At 35.7% G+C, this 27,612-nt stretch overlaps 1 protein-coding gene across 1 annotated transcript in view; it reads right to left on the reverse strand.

Annotated features, from left to right (window-relative positions):
- Positions 1 to 27,612, reverse strand: part of CEP290 (centrosomal protein 290) — a 115,344-nt gene that overhangs the window by 33,220 nt on the left and 54,512 nt on the right. The window contains 3 exon segments of the mRNA XM_074270939.1: positions 2,668 to 2,688; positions 2,690 to 2,768; positions 3,796 to 4,070. Coding sequence (XP_074127040.1) covers positions 2,668 to 2,688; positions 2,690 to 2,768; positions 3,796 to 4,070 — 375 coding nt within the window.

Here is a 27,612-nt window from a genome sequence, read left to right on the forward strand (position 1 = left end):
GAAACTAGCCAATCAAAACTAGTTTCTCATGATATTTGTATGCTTTTGTATCATACGATGAGTTCTCATACAATGAGAACGATAGTGGACAATTTATTTTCTTTTTTATTTTAAGTAAATACCAAGAAATTTGCAGCTAAACTCAATACACTGGATATGATTAGAAATTAAAGAAAATATACAGAGAATTGAGCTGAATTTATAAGAATAAGAGCTATTTTTCCACTGATAAATAGTCAGATATAACAGCTGTCAGAAGAAGTAATATAAGCTATAAGCCATAAGAAAAAAATGTTCTAAATTACTAATGAGAAATGCAAATTGAAATAACTCTGAGGTAATCATCTTACATGCTTCCAGTTGGCTTAAAAAAAAAAAAACTGACAAAAGCTGGAGGGGCAATGGGAAAAATACATATTTTATTGTGCTCTCAGTGAAACTTTGAACTAGCATAGCCATTCTATAAAATAATTTGGAAACTCCTCAAAACTATAAAACTCTTCATATCCTTTTGTTATGGGCCAGAACTCTGAATTTGAAACAAGAATTCTTACAAGATGTTAAGTGGAATTAATAAAACAATGGTTATCTAGTTTAGCATGGTGATTAGTAGTTCTCTAGTTCAGTACATGTACTTAGTACTTAATATAGTTCTACAAGATTGACACCTATTTTACAAGATTGACATCTATGATGGTGTAATTAAAATAGAGCATATAAAGCTGGGACAAACTCAGCCAGAGTCAAGACTCCAAGAAAACAAAGGACTGGAGGTGGGAGCTCAAGCTCTCAGAGCCAAGAAGACAGATTCATTCCATCTTCATCAGCCTTGTGGTGGCTGGCCTGTCCTCCAGCTCTCCCCACTGGGACCAAGGCCCTTCTGAAGGGCCTCAAGAAAACTAACTGGGCCCCAGGCAAGGAAATTAGATTGGCAAGGAGCAAATAAAGAATTTGGACTTTAACACCTGGCTATTCTTGTAGTGATTAAACTGCTGAAACAAAGGCTGCTCCAGAGACCTCCAAAAAATCTACCAGAACATTACACTCTTTGATTCAGCAATATCACTACTGGAATCTATAAAGACCTCAAAAAGATTTTTTAAAATGAAGAAAAAAAGATCTCACGTATACAAAAATATTTAGAGCAGCTCTTTTCATGATGGCAAAGAATTGGAATCTGAGGGAGTTCACATTAATTAGGAATAGCTGAACACATTATGATATATAAATAGGATGGAATACTCCTGTAATGTAAGAAACAGTGTAAAGGGATGATTTCAGAGAAATGTGGGAACAGTTGTATAAACTTATGCAAAGTAAAGTGAGCAAAATGAGGAACTTTAAAGATCAAACAACTTTGAAAGAATCAGTTAACTGATCAAAGTACTAATGATCCATGATGAAATATGTTAATCCACCTGCAGAGAACTGAAGAACTGAGTACAGATCAGAGCACATGTGTATGCACACTATATATATATATATATATATATATGCATATATATATATATATATACACACATATATATGTGTGTGTGTACACACATATATTATACACATAGATATAATATCTAAGTAGAAAAAAGTATTTAAGAGAAAAAAGGAAAGATACATGCAAAGAAATACAGTTTCTTCAATGTGTATTGCCTTTTCACTAGACAGAAAACAGTTACAGAAAAGGAGACAGTTTACACAATCAACATGTCTTTTTCCTATACATTTTCAGTTTAAGGAAGTCATTTACTTATATTTTAATTTTTAAAAATCACATTTCAAATACCAATAATATCAAGGACTTTTTCATACTTGTGAAAGAAAAATAAACGATAAATTATATCTTTATTTTAAAAAGTAAAAAAAAAATTTAATGTTTCAAAATTAAGTTTACTATGCTCTGAAATGTTTCTCATGTACTATAAAGTTATTTTAAAAATAATAATGATGTTAATTTTGATAATAGTAATAATAATGATGAATATCACTTATATAATGCCTATTGTGTAGTAGGCACTGTGCTGAGTGCTTTAAAAAAATATTCTCTCTATTTGATCTCCACAAATACCTCGTGAGATAAGTGCTTCTTTTTTATATTTTTTCACATTGTTGAAATAGAGAGACTGCCTGGCATGGGGACAGAGAGAAGTTTGGGGTATCAGGAAGATCTGGATTTAAGCCTTGATTTCACCACTCTGATGGACTCAGACTATTCCACAAAACATATAAGTTGCAGTGCAGGCATTGACTTATGCTTTTTGGTAGATAGAGGCTTCTTCCTGGGAATTCCTTACATCAATGAAAATTCAGGTCCAGACCAAAAATACCAAAGGTTGAAATTGAACCACTTTTTAAAACTGGTTTTAGGGAACAAGACCACTATCTATTGTACAAGCTAGTTAATGTCAGACCTTTTTTATACATAGTGACATGCCAAGGTGCTTTATTTACATATATATATATATATATATATATATATATATATATATATATGTGTGTGTGTGTGTGTGTGTGTGTGTGTGTATGTATATATATATATATATACATACATATATATATATATATATATTGCCTTTATTAAAACAGACAGGAATGAATACAATTTTAAAATTTATATAAACACTTAAAGAAAAAATCACACACTAAAAAAAGAAAAACTGAAAAAGATCTTACCATAGCTGTTTGTTTGAATTTTGCTAAGTGAACTGTCAGCCTGCAAGTCTAATTTTTGATGAAGAATGAAAATATCTTCCTCATGCTTCTTGATAATTTCTCTTATGCTCACTGTTTAAACATTAAATTAGAGTTCCTTTACCTCTGAAGACTGTAGTATCATATAATTTCAATTTAAAATAATACAAATATTTTATAATCTTTAAAATTTGAAGCATAACATCCTGCTCCTCTGCTTTGTTATGTAAGGGCTCTGACAAGGGGTCTGACCCTAAAATTAGGTGGCTGGCTAGGTAAGTCCTCTTTAAATTGGACTCAGATACAAGATTTTAAATATAAGATAAGCTCAAAATTAGAAAGCTGGCCATCAGCAGATGAATTTTTCGAGCACCTAGCAATTTTTACTAAGTAAAACATTCATTAAGCACCTTCTTGTCCTAGGGGCAAAACAACATGTTAGGTACAAAGAAGGAAACAGATTATTATACACAAGCCTACCTCTCAAAGGATTTACAAACTAATGCCAATTCAAAAGGAGATTAAAAATTTATTTGTGTAGAATGAGAACCCAGCTGCTAAACTCAAGAAAGTTCAAAGAAAAGTAATATTCTCTAAATCCCTATGAGGATAGAATGTGTATTTTTACATGATTGAGCCCTTTTGAAAACAACAGAGGGCAAGGTCTCATGAACTAGTACATCATTATGTGGTACATGGGCCTACCCCTTGGATTTAATAAAATATTCTTCATATTTAAAAAAAATTATCTTCAAAGTCACTTGTGTTCTCTGCGGAAATTCTTAAAGGTTCCAGATTTTTTTCTTTCCAGAGCCATGGGAAACCTCTAACTACTCATCTACCTAGGTTTATTCTACTTTTTCCTTTCTACCTTCACTTTATTCCATTTTTCTTTTGTAAACACAAATAGGCTTATTTGATCATCTTGTCTCTTATTATGTCCGCATATAAGAAATTCTCACAAACACAACAGCTCAGTTTTACTGACTAATCACAGTCAAGTAATCCTTCTAAATGAGAGATTTTGAAATTACAAAGTAAACTCTCTCTTAGCAGTAAAATGGACATCATCATGAAAAGGCCTTTATAAAAATCACCCCGTGCTACAACTCATGTACCTCTCTGGCTTTTTCTAGCAGATCCTGGTATTTCTTTAAGACCTCTTCCTTTTGATTTAATCTTGCTTGCATGTTGGCAATAGCCTGGTGAGCAACCTTCAAAACACGATGGCTCTCCGGGTCCTCTTCCTTTCTACTGAGCTCAGCCATGAGCCGCTCTCTTTCTGCTGTTGCAGGCAGGCGGAGTCTAAGTTCATTGATTATTCTGTCTCTTGACAGAACATTTTGTTCGGCTTCTCGTAAGGCAGACTCTTTCTCCTTCAGTTTCTATAAGATAGAAAATTATCACTCAATATCATATTATTTAAAAAAAAACATTTTCCTCATGATTTCACACAATTTTTTTCAGTTCTAAATAGAACTCCAATACTAGATATAAAAAGTATTGGTTAACTATAAAATCCTGTCTATATTTAAACAAAAAAGAAAAACAGATTATATTAAAATTATATTAGAACCAGATAAATGTGCTGTTAGAACATAAATTAATTAAGCAAAGATTAAACAAATAGATTAGAAAAGGGTTAAAGATGAAAGAGAATACCATAATCTAACTCAATCTAATATCTCTGGACTAAAAAAAATAGAGATAGATACAAGACATGGAATTGTTTATAATTTACCTAGAAAGTTTAACTCTTGCATGAGTGATCAATATAGGATGTCAATAATGTCCAAAGACAATATTAGCCATCAAATATTTATATATTCTTATCATTACAAAAGGCAACATACAGTTATTTTATAAGGTTATTTCTAACACATAATAAAGCAGGATGATGGAAGATTAAGAGATATACTCTTCTAGATAGCAGCAAATAGTGTCAAGGAGAATATGATATCTAGCCAATCTGGATTATGATGGCTAGGAACACATACAGACGAATGAATGAATGAACACTTATTAAGCACTTCCAATGTACAGAGAACTGTGCTAAGTGCTAAAAAACAAAGGACGAAAAATAAAAGTGAAAGATCCAGCATTTTCAAAGTAACAACATTTATCGTATTTGCAATAATCATGTAACCTCAGAGTGACATATCTTTATATGTGAATAGGAGGAAATAGAATTGATTTAATAAACTGCAAAATATACCTCTACATATGAAGATGAATTCTGATAGACGTGACCATCTTCAACAATGAGATGAACCAAATCAGTTCCAATAGAGCAGTAATGAACTGACCAGCTACACCCAGCGAAAGAACTCTGAGAGATGACTATGAACTACTACGTAGAATTCCCAATCCCTCTATTTTTGTCCACTTGCATTTTTTATTTCCTTCACAGGCGAATTGTATACTATCTCAAAGTCCTGTTCTTTTTGTACAGCAAAACAACTGTTTGGACAAGTATACAGATATTGTACTTAATTTATATTTTAACATATTTAACATGTCAACCTGCCATCTGGGGGATGGAAGGTATGTATATATATATATATATATATATATATATATATATATATACACACACACACACACACACACACACACACACACACACACACACACACCTCTATTTCAATGTTTTCCCATTGAATAATCCCCTTAGGAAGAGTTGAAACACTTCTTGTGTTCCCTGCTTTGTTATTAACTTTAAAATCTGTAACAAAATTTTTGGTTATCTCCATCTTTGAAAGTTTGATTTTTGAATAAATTCCAAAGTTATTGAGAGGCAAGTGTGACAAATAAGATGGGTGACTGGGGCAACTAGATGGCACAGTGGACATAGCACTGGCCACGGGGTCAAGAGGATCCCAAGATCAAATCCATCCTTAGACAATGAATACTTCCTAACTGTGTGACCCTAAGCAACTCACTCCAAATTGTCTCACAAAGATAATGATAGTAAGAGGAGTGATCAAATGGGAAAATGTTATGTTTGATCAAAATGAAATATGACTACAAAGTAATGAGATTAGTTTTCTTATATATCACATAATTATGAAGGTAATTACAAAAAATGAGTTCTAAAATGGTATGGGCAGTAGCAACACAGTGTGATGAGCTAAATCAACCTTCCAAGTTAACTACTTTGAAAGAAAACAGTTCACTACATTTGAAAAATTCTGGCATTCAAAAAAAAAAATGGGTCTTATCACTTTGATGCAGGGACACTAGTTTTGGGTATTCCCAGTACACAATACTGCATCTCCCAACTTGAACATTATTCTGAATTGTCTCCCATGCCTGCCATGGTCTCTTTCTTCAATTATACCTTCAATCATTTCTGACTTCCTTCAACTGAGAAAAGGAAGAAGAGAGGTAACATTTACATGGTGCCTTCCAATTTCTGAGTGTTGTGCTGAGCACTTTAAAAACAATGTCTCATTTGATCCTCACAACATTGCTATGATGTGGTGGTGGTTTGTTGTTAAGTTATTTTTCAGTTGTCTGACTCTCAATTCCATTTGGGGTTTCCTGGGCAGAAATATTGGGTTTGTTTGCCATTTCCTTCTTCAGCTTATTTTTCAGATAAAAAACTGAGGTAAATAGAAGTTCAAAGACCTGCCTAGGTGAATCCTGAGAATGTATTTGAACTCATGAAGATGAGTATTCCTCCTTCCAACTCCAGAACTGTATGTAGCCAGTGTCAACTTCAATCAAAGACCTTCCTTCTGCAAAAAGCCATTTCTAATCCTTAATCTTAGTGCCTTTCCTCTGAGATGGCCCATACCCTTATCAATTCTTCCCTATACATTTTGTTTGTGAATAGCAGTTTCCAGGAAATTTTCCCCATTAAACTGTGATCTACTTGAGAACAAGGAGTGTTTTAATTTGATTTGATCCATTCTGCTTATGACCATGCCTGGCACATGGAAGGAGCTTAATCAATGCTAGATGGAAGGTTCATATCCTACATGGAAGATGAAGCTGCTAGATGAAATAAATAGTAAAAAAAAGAAAATCTGAGCTGAAATAATTTTAAAGGCACTAAGAACATTTTCCAAAGGGAAATCCAAAAACAATGACAACACATATGGAACTTTTCCTAAAGAAAACAAAATACTAGTAATCCACATGCCAGCTTTTTCCATTTGATAAAATCTTTAGGAGTATGATCTGCATGTGTCTAAATAGTATCCCTGATTTTAGTAAAACCAACAACACAAGAAACTAAAAGGCAGGTTCTTAAAAGCAACATCCTGTTTAAAGACCATATGATCTTCATGACCAAACAATAGACTGAGATATGCCAAGAATATAAGCTCCTGTGGCATTTATTGTTTATTAATTTGAAGAATTTAACTTCACAGAATAATTGATCCATTCAAAACTCTTTTTAAAGTTTCTCTCAAACATATATTTAAAGTTATACTACACATAGGTATAAAATCACTAAAGATGCCATAAAAGAGATGTTTATTTGATAAACCACTGAAATCAAGCTAGACATATGTTCACTCACGAAGCAGTGAATTTTCAAACAAGAATACAATGCCCTACCACTGGCAGCTTCTGCAATGCTATTCTTTATCAGTGACATTGAGCTCAGGAACACCATTCAAGAAAATTCACCTAACCATCCACACAAGAAAAAGCAGGGGCAGAGTTAAAATGGCTGAGAAAGCATTCAGCTGAGCTCTTCCAACATTCTACCCCATTAACTTAAAAAAAAAAAAAAACCTCCTCAAACTAAATTCTAGAATGTCAAAACCAAGAAAAGGTCAAATTAAAACATTCTTCAGCCCAAGACAACTTAGGAGACTGGACAGACGTATCTGTGGCATGAGGAGGCAGTTCACCCAGAGCCCAGTGGCAGCAGCAGCTTTGGGAGCTCTCAAGGCAGAGATGGTAAGGGAACCTGACAAATGGTCAAAAAGGGACCACAGAGGAGCCCTGACCTAGCTCTGGACAGACAACCAAACACTCTTCAGCACTTCCATTGCCTATACCATTTCTGAGTTACTGTGTAAATGGAGATATATAGTTACAAGGGAATAGGGGACCTGAGGAGCATTATCATTTCTGGTCCCAAGGGAGCAGGGGCCCTGAAAAATAATATTTTTTTTATTTTAGAAAGAGATCAGGAGCCTGCCAGTGACCATACCTTTCTCCATATCACATCAGCTTGGAAGTACTGAAAATTTTCAACCCCCCAGAACTTGCTATGAAAATAGCAGTGATAAAAAACGCTGAAGCTCCTTTCCTCTACCCCAACCTCAAAAACAAAGTGAACTTTAACATAAAGTTCAACTTCAAGTAACAGGCTGGGAAAAAGTAAACAACAACAACAAGAACAATAAAAACCTCACCATAAAAAGCTATTGGCAAGCTACTAAAAAGCTTCCCTAAGGGAAGATCAAGACAAACTCAGAAGAACACAATACTTATAAGTAAAGCTTCCAAGAAAAAAAAAGTGAATTGGACACAAGCTCAAGAATTCATAGAAGATCTACAAAGTACTTTTCAACATTAATTAAGAGTGATAGAGAAAAAACTGGGAAAAGAAAGGAGAGTAAGGGAAGAAAATGAAAAACAATTCACAAAAAAAGCAAAAAAAAAAAACAACAAAAAAAAAAACAACCCTTAAAAAACAGAATTGGATGAATGATTTAAAAAAGAATTTCATAGAGTAGTCCAGTACAGTACAGGGAGAATCTTGCCTCCCCTTGCTTGATTACCTTCTTGTCAAGATAAGCTCCCCATTTTTTTCTCCCACAATCCTATAGCCACTCCAAGCCACTGGGAGAAGACTTGTCTGAGTCATCCCAAGTTCCACGCTTCAGCAAGTTTTCCTTGACTAGGGAAGCCCAGACTGGGAAGTTCTTGCAATGTTCAGCAAAGTTCTTAGGGAACCTTTGCCACCCTTTCACCATGTTGGGGATGGCAAAGAAGACAAAATTCTATACGATGGATTTTGGCAAAATTTTATGGCTTTTGGCAAAAATGGGATAGTCCTTTTTCATACCATTTTGTCTATGTCTATGTCTCTGCGCAGAATGTCTGTGTGATGTTTGTTCTGTGAGCTAGATTTGTTACCTGGAAAGATTTAAAACACAACCAGCAAAAAATAAAACCTCTATGCTGTAGTTAGAATGCTGGGAACATTTCTTTAAAAGCCTAACTTTTTCCTGTGGATTTCAGCTCTGGCCAAGCTAGGGGCTACACAAATAAGTTAGCTAATTAAAATTCAAATATCATATTATTTTGTACAAACAAAACTAATGCAAACAAGATTAGAAGGGAAGTAACAAATTGGGAAAACATTTTTACAGTTAAAGGTTCTGATAAAGGCCTCATCTCCAAAATATACAGAGAATTGACTCTAATTTATAAGAAATCAAGCCATTCTCCAATTGGTAAATAGTCAAAGGATATGAACAAACAATTTTCAGATGATGAAATTGAAACTATTTCCACTCATATGAAAAAGTGTTCCAAATCACTATTGATCAGAGAAATGCAAATTAAGACAGCTTTGAGATACCACTACACACCTGTCAGATTGGCTAAAATATCAGGAAAAAATAATGATGAACGTTGGAGGGGATGTGGGAAAACTGGGACACTGATGCATTGTTGGTGGAGTTGTGAAAGAATCCAACCATTCTGGAGAGCAATCTGGAATTATGCCCAAAAAGTTATTAAACCCTTTGACCTAGCAGTGCTACTACTGGGCTTATATCCCAAGGCAATACTAAAGAAGGGAAAGGGACCTGTATGTGCCAAAATGTTTGTGGCAGCCCTTTTTGTAGTGTCTAGAAACTGGAAAATGAATGGATGTCCATCAATTGGAGAATGGTTGGGTAAATTATGGTATATGAATGTTATGAAGTATTATTGCTCTGTAAGAAATGACCAACAGGAGGAATACAGCAAGGCTTTGAGAGACTTACATCAACTGATGCTGAGTGAAATGAGCAGAACTAGGGGATCATTATATACTTCAACAACAATACTATATGAGGATGTATTCTGATGGAAGTGGACATCTTCAACATAGAAAAGAGCTAATCCAATTCCAATTGATCAATGATGGACAGAATCAGCTACACCCATAAAAGGAACACTGAGAAATGAGTGTAAACTGTGAGCATTTTTTATTTTTCTCCCTAGATTATTTTTACTTTCCGAATCCAATTCTTCCTTTGCAACAACAACAACAACAAAATTCGGTTCTGCACATATATTTTGTAATTAGGATATACTATAACATATTTAATATGTATGGGAATACCTACCATTTGGGGGAAGGGGTGGCGGGAAGGAGGGAGAAAATTCAGAACAGAAGGGAGTACAAGGGATAATGTTGTAAAAAAAAGTACCTATGCATATGTACTGTCAAAAATGTTCTAATTATAAAATTAATAAAAAAAATCTTAGATTCTCAAAGATTTGAGAGTAGTGATTAAGAAGTTTGACAGTTATTTTAAGATGGCAAGAAAAATTCCTGAAACTTTGAGGATAATTCCAGTAAGCTACTTCATTTTGAAAGAAAAGAAAAAGGAAAAACAAACTAGGCAAATGGCAACTTTTTGTTAACCCTTCCTTGACTCCTATCTTGTCCAGAATCCCCCTTCTGCTCCTTTGGGAAAGCACCCCAGAAGGGATTAAGGGACCCTCTCCATTCTACTTATTGATTCCTAGTAAATGCATTCCTTGTTTAGAAACTATAAATCCTAAATAGGCTCATTTCTCAGATCTGATAAGCTTGCTTATCCTGATGGTTTCAAGAACACTGGCAAGTTTACAAATTAGGGAGAGTTGATAGAGACCCCACAGAAGGAATTGAGCTTGCTGTTGCCCACCCCAACTATTCTTAGTGTTTTCATGAGCCATACTGTTTGATGCCTCTTCCCAACTCTGTGAAAGGGGAAAAGGTGTTGCACATCTCATATTTAGAGGTGAACTAATAAGGCTTTTGCCTCGTCCCTTTTGTTCCACACACAATAATATTAGCAACACTGGAAACCCCCTGGATAGAAAAGAGTGAAATTATTTGTGTCCTTTCCCTCACTCTAGCTTTCTTTCTTGTTATTTTCCACTTTTTCCAGGTGTATCTTTAACAACCCTCCAAAGCTGAGAGCTTTGCTTTTAGTATTTTCTCTCCATCTCTCTTGATGTTGCTCTGTGAGCCCCTACCAGTGGGGAGAAAATTCTTTAGTCTTTAGTCAGGCTATGGAACTTTGTGGACAATGGAGCATTCAGGATTTTTGGGTGGCCCCTCAGCATTCTTAAAGCAGCCCACAGAAGGGACCTGATGCAATATTTGAAAAGCCCCCATTTCCAAATGTCACCATCCCCACCCTGGATGCTACTTCATTTGTACTAGCTACCTCCACATGGAAATAACTTAATCTCACAATCTCCTGTTTTCTTGCCAGAAAGTATCTCTTACCTACATTTAATTGTAGGATATCCATTCCAAAATTATTCTAGCAAACTCACTCATAATGCTTCTACACCACTTTTTCTTCAAGCTTCTTCATAATCTCCTAAGAACTATTTGTTTCCTCCAAACTCCAAGTTATGAACTTCCAACTATTTGTTCACCCTGAATGCCATCATCTTACTTATTATGACACCCAGCACCCCTCTGAATGCTGCCACCACCAGATTCAATTTGCATGCCTCTTCCTCCTCATTTTGGACTCCACTAGGCAGGGACAGCTCTTACACCCCTTATCAACAAGAAGCAGCTCATGAAGATGAGATCTCCATCCCTTTGTCTCAAATGAATTTGGGATGCTTGAAAGGGAAATGATGTTATAGCTTCTAGAAGAGTCAAAAATAATATTAAAGTCTCCTGACCTTGGGGGACTTCTGTTCAGGCAATCTATCTGATTCAAAATGGAATCTGACCCAATGTATCCCCTCACCCAGCCTAGACTAACAATTTAGCTGATTCTGGGGTCTTCTGACCTTGAGGGGCTTCCAACAGATTGGATTCCTGGGAGAGTAGTGGGTGGACCATTCCTCAATTACTTGCTGACTGTTCAAACAGATAATCTGTTGGTTAGTGAGAATCAAATTCCTGAAACCACTCCTTGGTTCTACCTCTGGACCATTAAATTAGCATATCTATAACATCAGGACTAGATAAATGTGTCTCCTTTGCTTCTGTTTCTTTGCTAAGTTCACTTGGACTGCTTGAACTGGCATTACAATTACAATAAACTTTGCCCCCTTGACTTGGAAATGGGTTCAAGCTTGCAAATTCTTTTTTAGAGACACCATGAAACCAATCTGTGACCCCAACTTTTAGGGGTACTTTCCCAACTTCAACAGAGTCATCAAGAAACAATAAAATAAAGCCAAAATGAATGAAAATGTAAAAGATTTCAATAGAAAAACAGTTGTTTTTTCTGGAAAAGTCTGGAAAACAGACTGAGGAAAGATAATTTAAGAATTATTGGATTATCTGAAATGCATGATTAAAACAAAGAGAGAGCCTAGACATCCTATTTCAAAAAATTATAAAAGAAAACTTCCCCAATGTCCTAGATCCAGTGTGTAAGACAGAAGTGTAAAGAACCCACCAATCATTTCCTGAAAGAGATCCTAAAATAAAAATTCCCAGGAATATTACAACCAAATTCCACAGCTCCCAGTCATACTGAAAATACTACAAGTGGCCAGAAAGAAACCATTCAAATGTTACAGAACCACAGTCAAGATTACACAAGATTTACCTTTAAATTTTAAAGACATGGAAGGTTTGGAACATGATATTCTCTAAGGCAAAGAAGTTGGGATTACACCAAGACTATCTTACTCAGGAATAGCTAGATGGCACAGTGGATAAGAGCACCAGCCCTGAAGTCAGGAGGATCTGAGTTCAAGTCTGGTGGCCTCAGACACTTAACATTTCCTAGCTGTGTGACCCTGGGCAAGTCACTTAACCCCAATTACCTCGGGGGGAAAAAAATAATAATATCTTACCCAGCAAAACTAGGTAGAATCCTTCAAAGGAAAAAAACAGATATTTAATAAAATAGAGGACATTAAAAATTACCTGAAGAAAAGACGAGAACTGAATAGAAATTTTGACTTTTAAATACAAGACTACAAAGAAACTAAAAAGATAAAAAAGTAAATGTGAAAGAGAAATCCTAACAGACTTAATAAGGTTAAATTCTTATATTAAAAGGTGATACATGCACCTCCTAAGAAGTTTAGCATTATTAGGTCAATAAGAAGGACTCTACATAAGCAGGTGACATGGGAGTGAGTCAATGAGTTTTGGGATGATCACAAAAAAAGAAAAAGGAATGCACTGAAAGAAAGGGTAAGGGAGCAAAGGAATAGAGAAAATTATTGCACATAATAGAGGCATGCAAGAGAGAGCTTTTACATTAATGGGAAAAATGAGTTGAGGTAGGAAGAAGCTAGCAATGCTTGAATCTACCTCTCATATAAACTGGTTGTGCTCCCTTTAAGAAACTAGTCCTTCCAGACTGATTTATTCCTTTTTGATTCCCAGCTCCTCCTGGCATTATCAATTCAAGAAGCTAGGACCTTTGATTTACAAATCCTGTCAAAAACACTTTTTGAATTCCAATAGGAGATAGGGGCTCTCACAACTCCCACCCAGCTCTGAGCCAACTTGGGACTCCACCCACAGACCCCTTTAGCTAAATCTCTCATTATAAAAGTGCCAAACTGGAGCTCTCTCTTTGCAGAGGTTCCCAACATGGCAGCCTTACACCTGGCACCAAGGACTCTCTGACCACTGGAATCCTATTTCCGGTGCCCTTTTATCTCTAGCTTCACCTTTTACTAACTAGACTTTAACTTTACTTCCAAACCCCATAATAAATGTCCTTTATCAATCTAGATTTTAGGGTCTGTAAATTCCTTTACAGAGGACTCTTGCGCCACCACTAGACCTCATTTAACTCTGTTTCCTTGCACTGAATCCAAAGAGGTTGCAGGGGAGCTCTGTTTGACTCCCTATACTCCGAACCTGCCACTAGACCTCAATTAATCCTAATTTCATTTAGGTACCCCAAATCCATATCTCATCAAAAGGATATAGAAAAATATTTAATTGGGTGTAATAATCTATCTTACCTAACAGGGAAGTAAGAAAAGAAAGAGACAAGAAAAAAGTGGAGGGATGATACAGAGGAAGATCCGAAGGCTGGTGAATATGGCCCAAGCAATATAGGATAGTGTTGTTCAGTCTCACACAAGTGGCGCCCAAACAGGGGGCAGGATTAGGCCAGGGACCCCATGAGTCAGCTGGTCAGATCATGGGAAAGGAGATGAGATCCCAATACTGATAGTAGGTCTGGGAAGGAAGATGGGATAGGTATTTTTAGGGCCCAAATCGGAAGGTGATGAGTAGTAAAGCAAGAAGGAAGTGGATGTGACATCACAGGAAGAGGCAGTGGGAAAGAAGCAGGAAGTAAACAGGAAGAGGCAGGGATAAGATGAGGAATGAGGAAGTAAAAAGAGAGAGATAAGGAAAAAAATAGATGAGGCCATGGGAGGAGGCAGGGATAATTAGAAGGAAGAGAAGGCAAACAGAGGGAAGGTTGCTTCTGCCTCCAAGACAAATTCTCCCCCTTCTACTATACCCCTGCACCCTGCCGGAATTCCTGAGAAGGAATGCTTCCCTTCAGCTCCTTATATGCCCCCTTGTGGAGGCTTTGGAGATTTGCAGAGAGAATTAGGATATATGTTATAGAAGGCAAGGAATAAAGGGGACCAGGAAGCAAGGATTTGGCTAGATGCTTGTCCTATATTTGATGGCCCCCAGGGAAGGATGTGGGCCCCATTAGGGTGGAAGAGGTAGTCAACACAAGTTGAATCTTCATATCTTAAGAAGCTGTTAAGTCTCCTAGCCTCCAGCAACCCCGAATGATTGACTATTGCTAAAGTCTGCCTTACACCTGGGAATCTCTGCAATGGATGAGTCTATTTGCAAACTTAGCAAAAAACTTCGTAAGAGACATGCAGAGCCACACCCCTCAAGATGATTTTCCTAAAATAGTAGGAGTCGGAAGGTATGAAAGAAATGAGGCTCAAATGCAATATGATGCAGCAGTATATGCAGCTGTGTCCCAATGTGCCCATCGAACATTTAACAAAATTCAAGCTTCTGGAAAGCAGAGGCCCTCAATAATTAAAATTAAACAGGGCCCAGATGAGCCTTTCCCTGATTTTTGTGTCCCACCTGCAGGTGGCTATTGAGAGATTAGTAGGTAAAGGAAAAGCAGCTGGTCTTCTTATCAGGCAATTAGCTAGGGAGAATGCTAACGGCCCCTGCCAGAAAGCCATGCTCTCTTTAGGTGAGAACGGAAGCCTTGAGGAGATGATAAAAAGATGTAAGAATGGTAGGATCCAGTACCTTTCAAATGGATGCCCTAGCAGCTGCTATTTCTGAAGGAGTCACAGAGGGATTGAAGGTTAGGGAAACCAAGATATGCCATCAATGTGGGAAGACTGGTCACTTCAAAGTCCCGCAACAAGTTTATCAAGTGGAGGAAAGGCATTCTCCAGTGACTCAATCAGGACTACAGCAGGAGTACCTCTGGCTTCTGCCAGGTGGTTTGGGTTTCCCCTTCACAGTGGGGGGAGTTTCCAAAATGACCCAGGACATACAACCTTAGTACCAGCAACCAAGCTAGACCCAATCTTAACAGCGGCACTTGTGGTGGGCTTGACATTTTATACCCCTTTCCATACTACAGTTATTACAACAGAACAATCTCAGGCTGTGGGGATTAATCCACATAATACACCAGCATTTTTAAATAAGGGCACTCTCTCTCTTAGATGGGCCAGACTCTGTTATCAATTGGATGCAGCATAAAGAGCAAGGCAAGCCGTGGGCCAATATAAAAGCATTTAAAGGGTAACGACACCAGAGCTGATAGGTCTGTTACCTCACAGCTCTTCTGGCCCCCTTTATGGCAGGTTTGTGCAGATGCTACCATAGTTAACAAGTGGGAGAAGAACAGCAGGCATGGGTTGCAGCAGAAAACATGCCCTGGCAGTTTGCAGACTAATAGAGGATATTCAGTGGTCGAAGGTCTCAGGTACAAACTATGGGGCAGAGATATATTGAAGGCTTGTGGAGCCTCAGTTTACAAACCACCTCCATAGAATTTTTAATTTAATTTAATTGTTTGGGCACCACCTTTCATATTACACTCATACCATTAAAATGGAAATCTAACACCCTGGTTTGGGTACCCCAATGGCCCCTCCCTGTGGAAAAAGTCCTAGTGGAAAGGGCCCATCGCATCCTAAAAGCCACTCTTGTTAAACAGAAAGGGGGAGGAAGTACACAGAATTCCCCACAGCTCACACAAGTGAATGTGGATAAGGCCTCATAAACTTTTTTGCGCCTGCATAGGGATACCAGCTTCTCTCTAGGAATGATACATTTGGCACAATCTTATAAATAGGACAGAAAACTAGTTCTTATGAAAACAGTGCTTCAAGTGTCAGAGAACATTCAAAAGATCCTTTGGAAGGATGAGGAAGGACATTAGCAAGATCCATCTTTAGTGCATTGGAGAGGGCCAAGATATTTATGTCTTGCAGATCCTGATAGGGAAGGCTGCTGGATTCCAGAAAGAACAAGGAGAGTTGCTTCTTCCAGCCAACCACTTGGTCAACCTGAAATCATATGAGACATGATTCTGACACTCTGCACTGCATACTGCTGCCATTGCCTATCACTCTCTTCTCTCCTTCTTCAGTCCGGACCCCATTGGGTAGGGCCAGCTATATGCCCCTTGTCAGCCTAAAGCTGCTCCAGAAGATGAGACCTTCGACCCTTTGTCCCAGATGAATCTGGATCTGGACTGCTTGAGATGGCCATGTATAGAAAACATGGAGAAATCCTTCCATACTTCCACCTAATATTCTGATACCAATTTTGGTACCAGATTGGTGTCAACATGAATCTGATGACACTAGCTTTTTGGATCAAAAATACTTCCATTCCCATCCCCTCTCTTGTATCTTTGTACTGTTGCTTCTGCTTTCGCTTATGTTTATATATGTTTATATTTTTAGAAAATCTATAGAGGTGCTTAAGTAAGAATTTCTCATTCAAAAACATAAGGACACAGCTTTAGTAATAAAAAAAAAATGGGGAGTTGTTAGGGACATTCCTCTCTCTCTCCAAGAGTTGCCATGGAGCCTGCATGGCATGACAGCTGGTAGGGCAGGCCCAGGAGGTAAAAAGGGGCTTGGCCTCTGAAGCAGGAGGTTATGTATTGCAGATGTTAAAGGAACAGCTAAGAGGTTCCTTGAGCTGGCTAGGAATGTGTTCTCTTGCAAGATCTCCATCTGGGATACAGCTTTATTTCCAGATGTCTTCCTTCTGTGGCTCCACCTACCCAGAACCAAATGGGCTGGGCACAGGGAATCCCAGAAGAGAGGGAGCATAAATAGCCAGCTTTGAGCCTGACATGAGGAGGCACACTTTTTCTGTACTCTCTTGCACTTTCTTCTTCCTAACCCCTGCTGAGATAATTACTAAAGAAAGATAAGCTGTTTGCACCTCCTGATAGGGTATCCGGGTAGGCTCGGAAGACCAGTGAGTATGGCCCTGGAAGCCTAGGATAGTGCTCAAATAGTCCCAGACACCAAAACACCAGTAACAAAAATGAAAAGGGTGAATGCACTAAAATGAAGATGAAATAAAAGCAATTATTAGGAGTTATTTTGCTCAATTTATATGCCAGCAAAACAATCTAAATAAAATTACTGAATATTTACAAAAACAGAAACTGTTCAGATTATCACAAAAGGAAATAGAATAGTTAAAACTGAATTAGTCGGAATCTGAACAGAGACTTCCGGGGGCAGAACCAAGATAGTGGATGACACATGTTTCTCTCTGACCTTCTCTACAACCCTCACAATAATTATGACATTCGGCCTCTGAATTAACTCTGGACTGGGATCCACAAATATTGGGAGTGCAACAAATCTTCAGTAGAACATCGCCAGAAAAGGTCTGTTTCAATTGGAAACGGGAGAGAGGGAGCCAACACAACCAGCTGAGTACAACGCCAGTGCAGACAACTCAGAGTCCTGGACCAGCGCAGTCTCCATGTGGCAGAGAATTTACGGGGGAAAAAAACAGACCAGAAAAGGTCTGTTTCTTTTTGCCCAGGGTCACACAGCTAGGAAGTGTTAAGTGTCTGAGACCAAATTTGAACTCGGGTCCTCCTGAATTCAAGGCTGGTGCTCTATACACTGCGCCACCTAGCTGCCCTGAAAAGGTTTGTTTCAATCAGAAAGGGGAGGGAGACAGACAGCACAACAAAATGAGTTTAAATGCCATTGCAGACAGCACATTGTCCCAGGGCACTGCAGACTCCACTGGTGGTGCGGACTCCACATGGCAGAGAATCTATGGGGAGGAACCTACAGGAATCTACAGCAGTGTTGGCCACTCTGCCCTGGTTGCAAGCCAGTAGATCAGCAGAGAAGTTATAGAACATCCAATACAGACACAAAAGATCAATAGTGAACCTCAAAACACTAGAATTACACAGGACCTGGCCATGCCTATCCAGCACCAGAAGTGAATCAGCATTGACCCAGTTGCAGTTACTTGGAAAACCAACTCCACCCTAAAGGGAGACCTTAAATTAAAAAAAAAAATGAGTAAAAAAGTTAGGAGGACTCTAACAATGGATAACTTTTATGGTGATAGGGAAGAATAGATTTCAAACCCTGAGGAGACTAAAGATAGATTTTCTCCAAATGAAGCAGCAAAAGGCAATATAACCTGGTCCCCATCACACAAGGTTCTCCTAGAAAAAATTAAAAAGGATCTTAAAAGAGAACTAGAAGAAAAATGGGGAAAGGAAATGAAAATTTGCAAGAGGGTTTGGAAAAGGTAACTCACAAACTATCTGAAGAAAATTTACTACAAAACAGACGTAATGAAATGGAAAAATCATATATCTCATTAAAAGATAAATTTGACAAAATGGAAAAAGAAAGCAACTCCCAGAAAAACAGAATTAGTAAAAAAGAAAAAGGAAATAACTCCTTAAAAAACAGAATTTGTAAAATGGGAAAAAATTCCATAGAACAAAAGAATTCATTTAAAAATCTAATTAGACAAATACAAAAAGGACTTTAAAAAAAAAGGAAATGAAGAAAATAACTCACAAATTCAAAACTGAACAAATGGAAATGAATGACTCAATGAGACAACAAGAATCAGTCAAGCAAAACCCAAAAAATGAAAAAATAGAAAAAAATGTAAAATACCTAATTGGGAAAAGATCGACCAGGAAAATAGATTTGGAGAGACCATCTAAGGATTATTGGACTACCTGAAATACATGATGGAAAAAAGAGTCTAGACACTATTTTTCAGGAAATCATCAAAGAGAACTACCCAGATATGATGGAAACAGAATGTAAAATGACCATTGAAATAATTCACTAAACGCCTCCTGAAAGAGACCCCAAAATTAAAACCCCAAGGAATATCATGGTTAAATATGAGAACTATCTGACCAAGGAAAGATTATAAGCAGCCAGAAAGAAACAATTCAAATAGTGAGGAACAGAATAAGGATTACTCCAGACCTAGCATCTTCCACTTTAAAGTATCAAAGGGCCTGGAATATGATTTTCCAAAAGGCGAAGGAATTTGGAATGCAGCCAAGAATAAATTACCCTTTAAAAAAAAAAAAAGAAAAAAGAAAAGATGGATATTCAATGAAACTGGTGAATTCCATTTATATATTTATTTTTTAAGATTTCTAGTATTTTTTAAAATAGCTTTTAATTGACAAAACTTATGCATGGGTAATTTTTCAACACTGATCCTTGCAAAAACTGCTATTCCAACTTTTCCCCTCCTTCCCTCCACCCTTTCCCTTAGATGGCAGGTAGTCCCATACATGTTAATTATGTTAAAGTACATGTTAAATATAATATATGTATACATATTTATACAGTTATCTTGCTACACAAGAAAGACTGATTTAGAAAGAAGGTAAAAATAACGTGGGAAGAAAAACAAAAATGCAAACAAACAGTAATAGAAAAAGTGTAAATGCTATGTTGTAGTCACACTCATTTCCCAGTATTCTTTCACTGAGTGTAGCTGGTTTTGTTCATTACTGATCAATTGGAACTGATTTGGATCCTCTAATTGTTGAAGATAGCCACTTCCATCAGAATTGATCCTCATATAGTATTGTTGTTGAAGTGTATAATGATTTCCTGGTTCTACTCATTTCACTTAGCATTACTTCATGTAAGTTTTTCCAAACCTCTCTGTATTCATCCCACTGGTCATTTCTGACAGAACAATAATATTCCATAACATTCATATACCACAATTTATTCAGCCATTCTCCAATTGATGGGCATCCATTCAATTTCCAGTTTCTAGCCACTATAAAAAGGATTGCCATAAACATTTTTGCACATACAGGTCCCTTTCCCTTCTTTAACATCTCTTTGGGATATAATTCCACTAGTAATACTGCTGGATCAAAGGGCATGCACAGTTTGACAACTTTTTGAGCATAGTTCTAAGGTGCTCTCCAGAATGGTTGCATCTGTTCACAACTATACCAACATACATCAGTATCCCAGTTTTCCCACATTCCCTCCAACATTTGTCATTATCTTTTTCTGTCATCTTAATCAATCTGAGAGGTCTGTAGTGGTATCTCAGAGTTGTCTTAATTTGCATTTCTCTGATCAACAATGACTTGGAACACCTTTTCATGTGGCTACAAAATAGTTTCAATTTCTCCATCTAAAAAGTGTCTGTTCATATCCTTTGACCATTTATCAATTAGAGAATGGCTTGAACTATTACAAATTTGAGTCATTTCTCTATATATTTTGGAAATGAGGCCTTTATCAGAACCTTTAACTACAAAGATGTTTTCCCAGTTTATTGCTTCCTTTCTAACCTTGTCTGCATTAGTTTTGTTTCTACAAAAGCTTTTTAACTTGATATAATCAAAATTTTCTATTTTGTTATCAATAATGATCTCTAGTTCTTCTTTGGTCACAAATTCCTTCCTCCTCCACAGGTCTGAGAGGTAAACTATCCTATGTTCTTCAAATTTATTTATAATCTCATTCATTATGCCTAAATCATGAACCCATTATGATCTTATCTTGGTGTTAGGTGTGGGTCAATGCTTAGTTTCTGTCATATAAATTTCCAATTTTCCCAGCAGTTTTTGTCAAATACTGCTTTCTTATCACAAAAGTTGAGGTTTTGGGGTTTCTCAAACACTAGATTGCTATAGTTAGTGCCTATTTTGTCCTGTGAACCTAACCTATTTCACTGATCAACTAGTTTATTTCTTAGCCAATACCAAATGGTTTTGGTGACTGCTGCTTTATAATACAGTTTTAGATTTGGTATAGCTAGGCCACTTTCATTTGATTTTTTTTTTTCATTAGTTCCGTTGAAATTCTTGAACTTTTGTTCTTCCAGATGAATTTTGTTATTCTTTCTAGGCCATTAAAATAATTTCTTGGGAGTCTGATTGGTATAGCACTAAATAAATAGATTAGTTTAGGGAGTATTGTCATCTTTATTTACTTGACCTGTCCAAGAGCACTTAATATTTTTCTAATTATTTAGACCTGACTTTATTTATACTGAAAGTGTTTTGTAGTTTTGCTCATACTTCCTGACTTTCCCTTGGGAGATAGGTTCCCAAATATTTTGTATTATCGACAGTTATTTTAAATGGAATTTCTTTTTGTTTCTCTTGGTGTTGGATTTCATTAGTGATGTATAAAAATGCTGATGATTTATATGGATTTATTTTTATCCTGCAACTTTGCTAAACTTGTGGATTATTTCTAATACCTTTTTCATAGACTTTCAGTGTACTATCATATCATCTGCAAGGAGTGATAATTTGGTTTCCTCATTACCTACTCTAATTCCTTTAATCTCTTTTTCATCTCTTATTGCCGAAGCTAGCATTTCTAACACAATATTGAATAGCAATTGTGATAGTAGGCAACCTTGTTTCACTCCTGATTTTATTGTAAATGGTTCCAGTGTATCACCATTATACATAATGCTTACTGATGGTTTTAAATAGATGCTACTGACTATTTTAAGGAAGAGTCTATTTATTCCTATACTCTCTAGTGTTTTTAGTTGGATTTTATCAAATGATTTTTCTACATAAATTGAGATAATCTATAGTTTTTGTTAATTTGGCTATTGATAGAGTCAATTATGCTTTTCCTCTTATTAAACCAGCCCTGAATTCCTGGCATAAATCCTACTTAGTCATGGTGTATTATCCTGGGGATGATTTTCTGTAATCTTTTTGGTAATATTTTATTTAAAATTTTTGTATCAATGTTCATTAGGAAGATTGGTCTATAATTTTCTTTTTCTGTTTTTTTGTCCTACCTGGTTAGGTACCAGTACTAGGAATCCTTCATTCCCTATTTTTTCAAATAATTTATATAACACTGGAATTAATTGTTCTTTAAATATTTGGTAGAATTCATATGTAAATCCATCTGGTCCTGGGGATTTTTTTCTTAGGGAGTTGATTAATAGGTTGCTCTATTTCTTTTTCGAAAATGGGACTATTTAAGTAATTTATTTCCTCCACTATTAATCTGGGCAACCTATATTTTTGAAGGTATTCATTCATTTCATTTAAGATATCACATTTATTGGCATAAAGTTGGGCAAAGTAACTCCTAATTATTACTGTAATCTGCTCTTCATTAGTGGAAAGTTCTCCCTTTTCATTTTTAAGACTAACAATTTGATTTTCCTTTTTCCTTTTTCTAATCAAATTTACTGAGGGTTTATCTATTTTGTTGGTTTTTCATACAATCGACTCTTAGTTTATTTATTAATTCAATAGTGTTTTTTTTTTAACTTTCAATTTTATTAATCTTATTTTTAGCATTTCAAGGTCAGTGTTTGATTGGGGGGGGGCTTTAATTTGGTATTTTTCTAGCTTTTTTAGTTACAAGCCTAATTCATTGATTTTCTCTTTCTCTATTTTATGCAAGTAGGCCTTCAGAGATATAAAATTTCCTCTTATTACTGCGTTAGCTGCATTTCACACATTTTGGTATGTCAGTTTATTATTGTCATTCTCTTGGGTGAAATTATTAATTGTGTTTATGATTTGCTGTTTCATCAATTCATTCTTTAGGATGAGATTATTTAGTTCCCAATTAATTTTTTCGTCTATTTTCCCTGGCTTTTTATTGCATGTAATTTTTATTGCATCATGATCTGAAAAGGATATATTTACTATTTCTGGCTTTCTGCATTTGAATTTGAGTTCTTTATGTCAAAATATGGTCAATTTTTGCACAGGTTCCATGAACTGCCAAGAAGAAAGTGTACTCCTTTCTGTCTCCTTTTACTTTTCTCCAAAAATTTATTATGCTTAACTTTTCTAGTGTTCTATTTACCTCTTCAACTTCCTTCTTATTTATTTTGTGGTTTGATTTATCTAGTTCTGAGAGTGCAAGATTGAGATCTCCCACTATAATAGTTTTGCTAGCTATTTCTTCATACAGCTCTCTTAAGTTTTCCTTTAGGAATTAGCATCTTTAGGAATTTAGATGCTATATCACTTGGTGCATATATGTTTAGTATTGATATTGCTTCATTAGCTATGCTATCCTTTAGCAAGAACTAGTACCCTTCCTTATCTCTTTTAATTAGATCAATTTGTGTTTTTGCTTTATCTGAGATCAGGATGGCTACCCCTGCTTTTTTTTACTTCACCTCGAGGACTGCTTAAAGCAAGTGGTGCTCACAAGTAAAATACTGGGGAGGAGGTAAAGGGGAAAAGGAAAGAGAAAAGTATAATTTGGGGCTAATAAGATGGCAGGAAATACAGAATTAGTAGTTTTAACTGTAAATGTGAATGGGGTGAACTCTCCCATAAAACTTAAGCAGATTCCAGACTGGATTAAAAAAAGCCAGAATCCTATAATATGTTGTTTACAAGAAACACATTTAAAGCAGAGTGATACATATAGAGTAAAGATAAAAGGCTGGAGCAGAATCTAGTATGCACAGGTAGCCATTCTGATGTCAGATCAAGCTAAAGCAAAAACTTTATCTAATTAAAATATCTTGCTAAAGGGTACCATAGATAATGAAGCAATATCAATATTAAACATATATGCACAAGTAGTGTAGTATCTAAATTCCTAAAGAAGAAATGAAGAGAGTTGCAAAAAGAAATAGACAGCAAAACTATAATAGTGGGAGATCTCAGCCTAGCTCTTTCAGAACTAGACAAATCAAACCACAAAATAAATAAGAAAGAAGTTAAAGATGGAATAGAATACTAGAAAAACTAGATATGATAGATCTTTGGAGAAAATTGAGTGGAGACAGAAAGGGGTACACTTTCTTCTCAGCAATTAATGGAACCTACACAAGAACTGACCATATATTAGGACATAAAGATGTCAAAATCAAATGCAGAAAGGCAAAAATAGTAAACGCATTTTTTTAGATCATGATACAATAAAAATTGCAAAATAAAGGTCCAGGGGAAATTAGAACAAAAATAAATTGGAAACTATATAATCTTATCCTAAAGAATGAATAGATTAAACAGCAAATCATAGACACAATCAACAATTTCACCCAAGAGAATGAAAATAATGAGACAACATACCAAAATATGTGGAATGCAGCCAAAGTGCCAATAAGAGGAAATTTTATATCTCTAGAGGCTTACTTGCATAAAATAGAGAAAGAGAAGTTCAATAAATTGGGCTTGCAACTAAAAAAGCTAGTAAAACAACAAATTAAAAAACCCCTAACCAAGTACCAAACTTGAAATTCTAAAAATAAAAGGAAAGATAATTAAAACTGAAACTAAAAAAACTATTGAATTAATAAATAAAACTAAGAGTTGGTCTTATAAAAAAACCAACACAATAGATAAACTTTTAGTTAATTTGATTAGAAAAAGTAAAGAGAAAAATCAAATTGTTAGTCTCAAAAATAAAAAGGGAGAACTATCCACCAATGAAAAGGAAACTAGAGCAATTATCAGAAGTTACTTTGCCCAACTTTATGCAAATATATTTGATAAGTGAAATGGAGGAATATCTACAAAAATATAGATTGCCCAGATTAACAGAACAGGAAATAATTACTTAAATAGTCCTATTTTAGAAAAAGAGATCGAACAAGCTATTAAACAACTCCCTAAGAAAAAATCCCCAGGACCAGATGGATTTACATGTGAATTCTACCAAACAAATAAAAAACAATTAATTCCAATACTATATAAATTATATGAAATAATAGGGAATGAAGAACTCCTACCAAATTCCTTTTATGATACAGACATGATACTGATACCTAAACCAGGTAGCATGAAAACAGAGAAAGAAAATTATAGTCCAATGTCCTTAATGAATATTGCTGCAAAAAATCTTAAATAAAATTTTAGCAAAGAGATTATAGAAAATCATCCCCAAGGATAATACACCACAACCAAGTAGGATTTATACCAAGAATGCAGGGCTGGTTCAGTATTAGGAAAACTATTAGCACAATTGACTTTATCAATAACGAAATTAACAAAAATCATATAATTATCTCAATAGATGCAGAAAAAGCATTTGATAAAATCCGATAGCCATTCCCATTAAAAACACTAGAAAGCATAGGAATAAAAGGACTTTTCCTTAAAATAGTCAGTAGCATCTATTTAAAAGTATCAGCAAGTATCATTATTATATTTGTTCACCCTATCCATGAGTATTTCATATTTTTCTGATTGGTTAGATCTGCCTTTGTGTGGAAAGTGTTTTGTAATTTTGCTCATATAGTTCCTGATTTTCCCTTGGCAGATAGATTCCCAAATATTTTATAAATTAGATACCATTCCCAATAAGAACAGGTGAAAGAAGGTTGCCTACTACCACCATTGCTATTCAATATTGTATTATAAGAGAAGAAAAAGAAATTAAATTGTAATGTTCTGGCTAGCTTACTGGAGATTCTCGGAATGGGCCTTAGTCTCAGCAGAATAATCACCACAAGAAGATTCAGGAATAAAGTCCAAAGTCTTTATTATCTCCTTCACAGTCTGTCTCCTTTGCCGGGGACCAGGTTAGTTTTCTGGGGTACCTTCAGATGGACCTTGGTCTCAATGGAAAAGTGAAGGAGGACAGGCCAGACACCAAGAGTGTTTCTATTTTGAAGTCTCTTTTTGTCCTCCTGACTCTGACCACTTAAACACTCTACTACAATTAAATGCATTCATCCTACTGAGTAAAAGCCAATCATTATGGCACTAGGCAACCATTATTTATTGTAAGATTAAATCACTCATACTAAACTAGAAAACTATTAGTCACCATGCCAAATTAGATAACCATTATCTTATCAATTCCACTGAGCTAATACCTTGTAAGAATCCTTGCCTCAAGAATATTTCTCCAAAGTTCTGGCCCATTACATTAAAGAAATTAGAGTAGGTAATGAGGAAACCAAATTATCACTTGTTGCATATGATATGATGGTATACTTAAGAGAACCCCAGACAAGCAACTAAAATGTTAGTAGAAATGATCCATACCTTTAGCAAAGTTGCAGGGTACAAAATAAACCCACATAAGTCATCAGCATTCTTACATATCGCTAACAAAATCCAACAGTTAGGGTTACAAAGAGAAATTCCATTTAAATTAACTACCGATAGTATAAAATATTTGGAAATCTATCTGCCAAGGGAAAATCAGGAACTATATGAGCAAAATTACAAAACACTTTCCACACAAAGGCAGATCTAACCAATCAGAAAAATATGAAATACTCATGGATAGGGTGAACAAATATAATAAAGATGACAATATTCCCTAAACTAATCTATATATTTAGTGCTATACCAATCAGACTCCCAAAAAACTATTTTAATGACCTAGAAAAAAGTAACAACAAAGTTCATATCGCAAAACAACAGATAAAGAATTTCAAGGGAACTAATGAAAAAAAAAAGTCTAATGAAGATCGTACCAGATCTAAAATTATATTGTAAAGAAGTGGTTACCAAAACCATTTGGTATTGGCTAAGAAACAGACTAGTTGATCAATGGAAGAGGTTAGGTTCAAAGAACAAAATAGTCAATAACTTTTAATAGTCTAGTGTTTGATAAACCCAAAGACCTCAGCTTTCGGGATAAGAATTCACTGTTTGACAAAAACTTCTGGGGAAATTGTAAATTAGTATGACAGAAACAAGGCATTGACCCACACTTAAAATCATACACCAAGATAAGGTCAAAATGGGTTCATAAACTAGGCATAAATAATGAGATTATAAATAAATTAGAAGAACAGAGGATAGTTTACCTCTCAGACCTGTAGAGGAGGAAAGAATTCATGACCAAAGAACTAGAGATCATTATTGATCACAAAATAGAAAAAAAATTTTATATCAAATTGAAAAGTTTTTGTACAAACAAAAGTAATGCAGACAAGATTAGAAGGGAAGCAATAAACTGGGAAACATTTTTACTGTCAAAGGTTCTGATAAAGGCCTTATTTCCAAAATATAGAAAGAATTGACTCTAATTTATAGGAAATCAAGCCATTCGCCAATTGATAAATGGTCAAAGGATATGTACAGACAATTCTCAGATGAAGAAATTGAAACTATTTCTAGCCATATGAAAAGATGCTCCAAGTCATTATTAATCAGAGAAATGCAAATTAAGACAACTCTGAGATACCATCATACACCATTCAGATCGACTAGAATGACAGGGAAAGATAATGCAAAATGTTGGAGGGAATAAGGGAAATCTGGGGCACTGATACATTGTTGGTGGAACTGTGAATATATCCAGCCATTCTGGAGA

Source organism: Sminthopsis crassicaudata, chromosome 5, assembly GCF_048593235.1.
Source record: "Sminthopsis crassicaudata isolate SCR6 chromosome 5, ASM4859323v1, whole genome shotgun sequence".
NCBI lineage: Eukaryota > Metazoa > Chordata > Mammalia > Dasyuromorphia > Dasyuridae > Sminthopsis > Sminthopsis crassicaudata.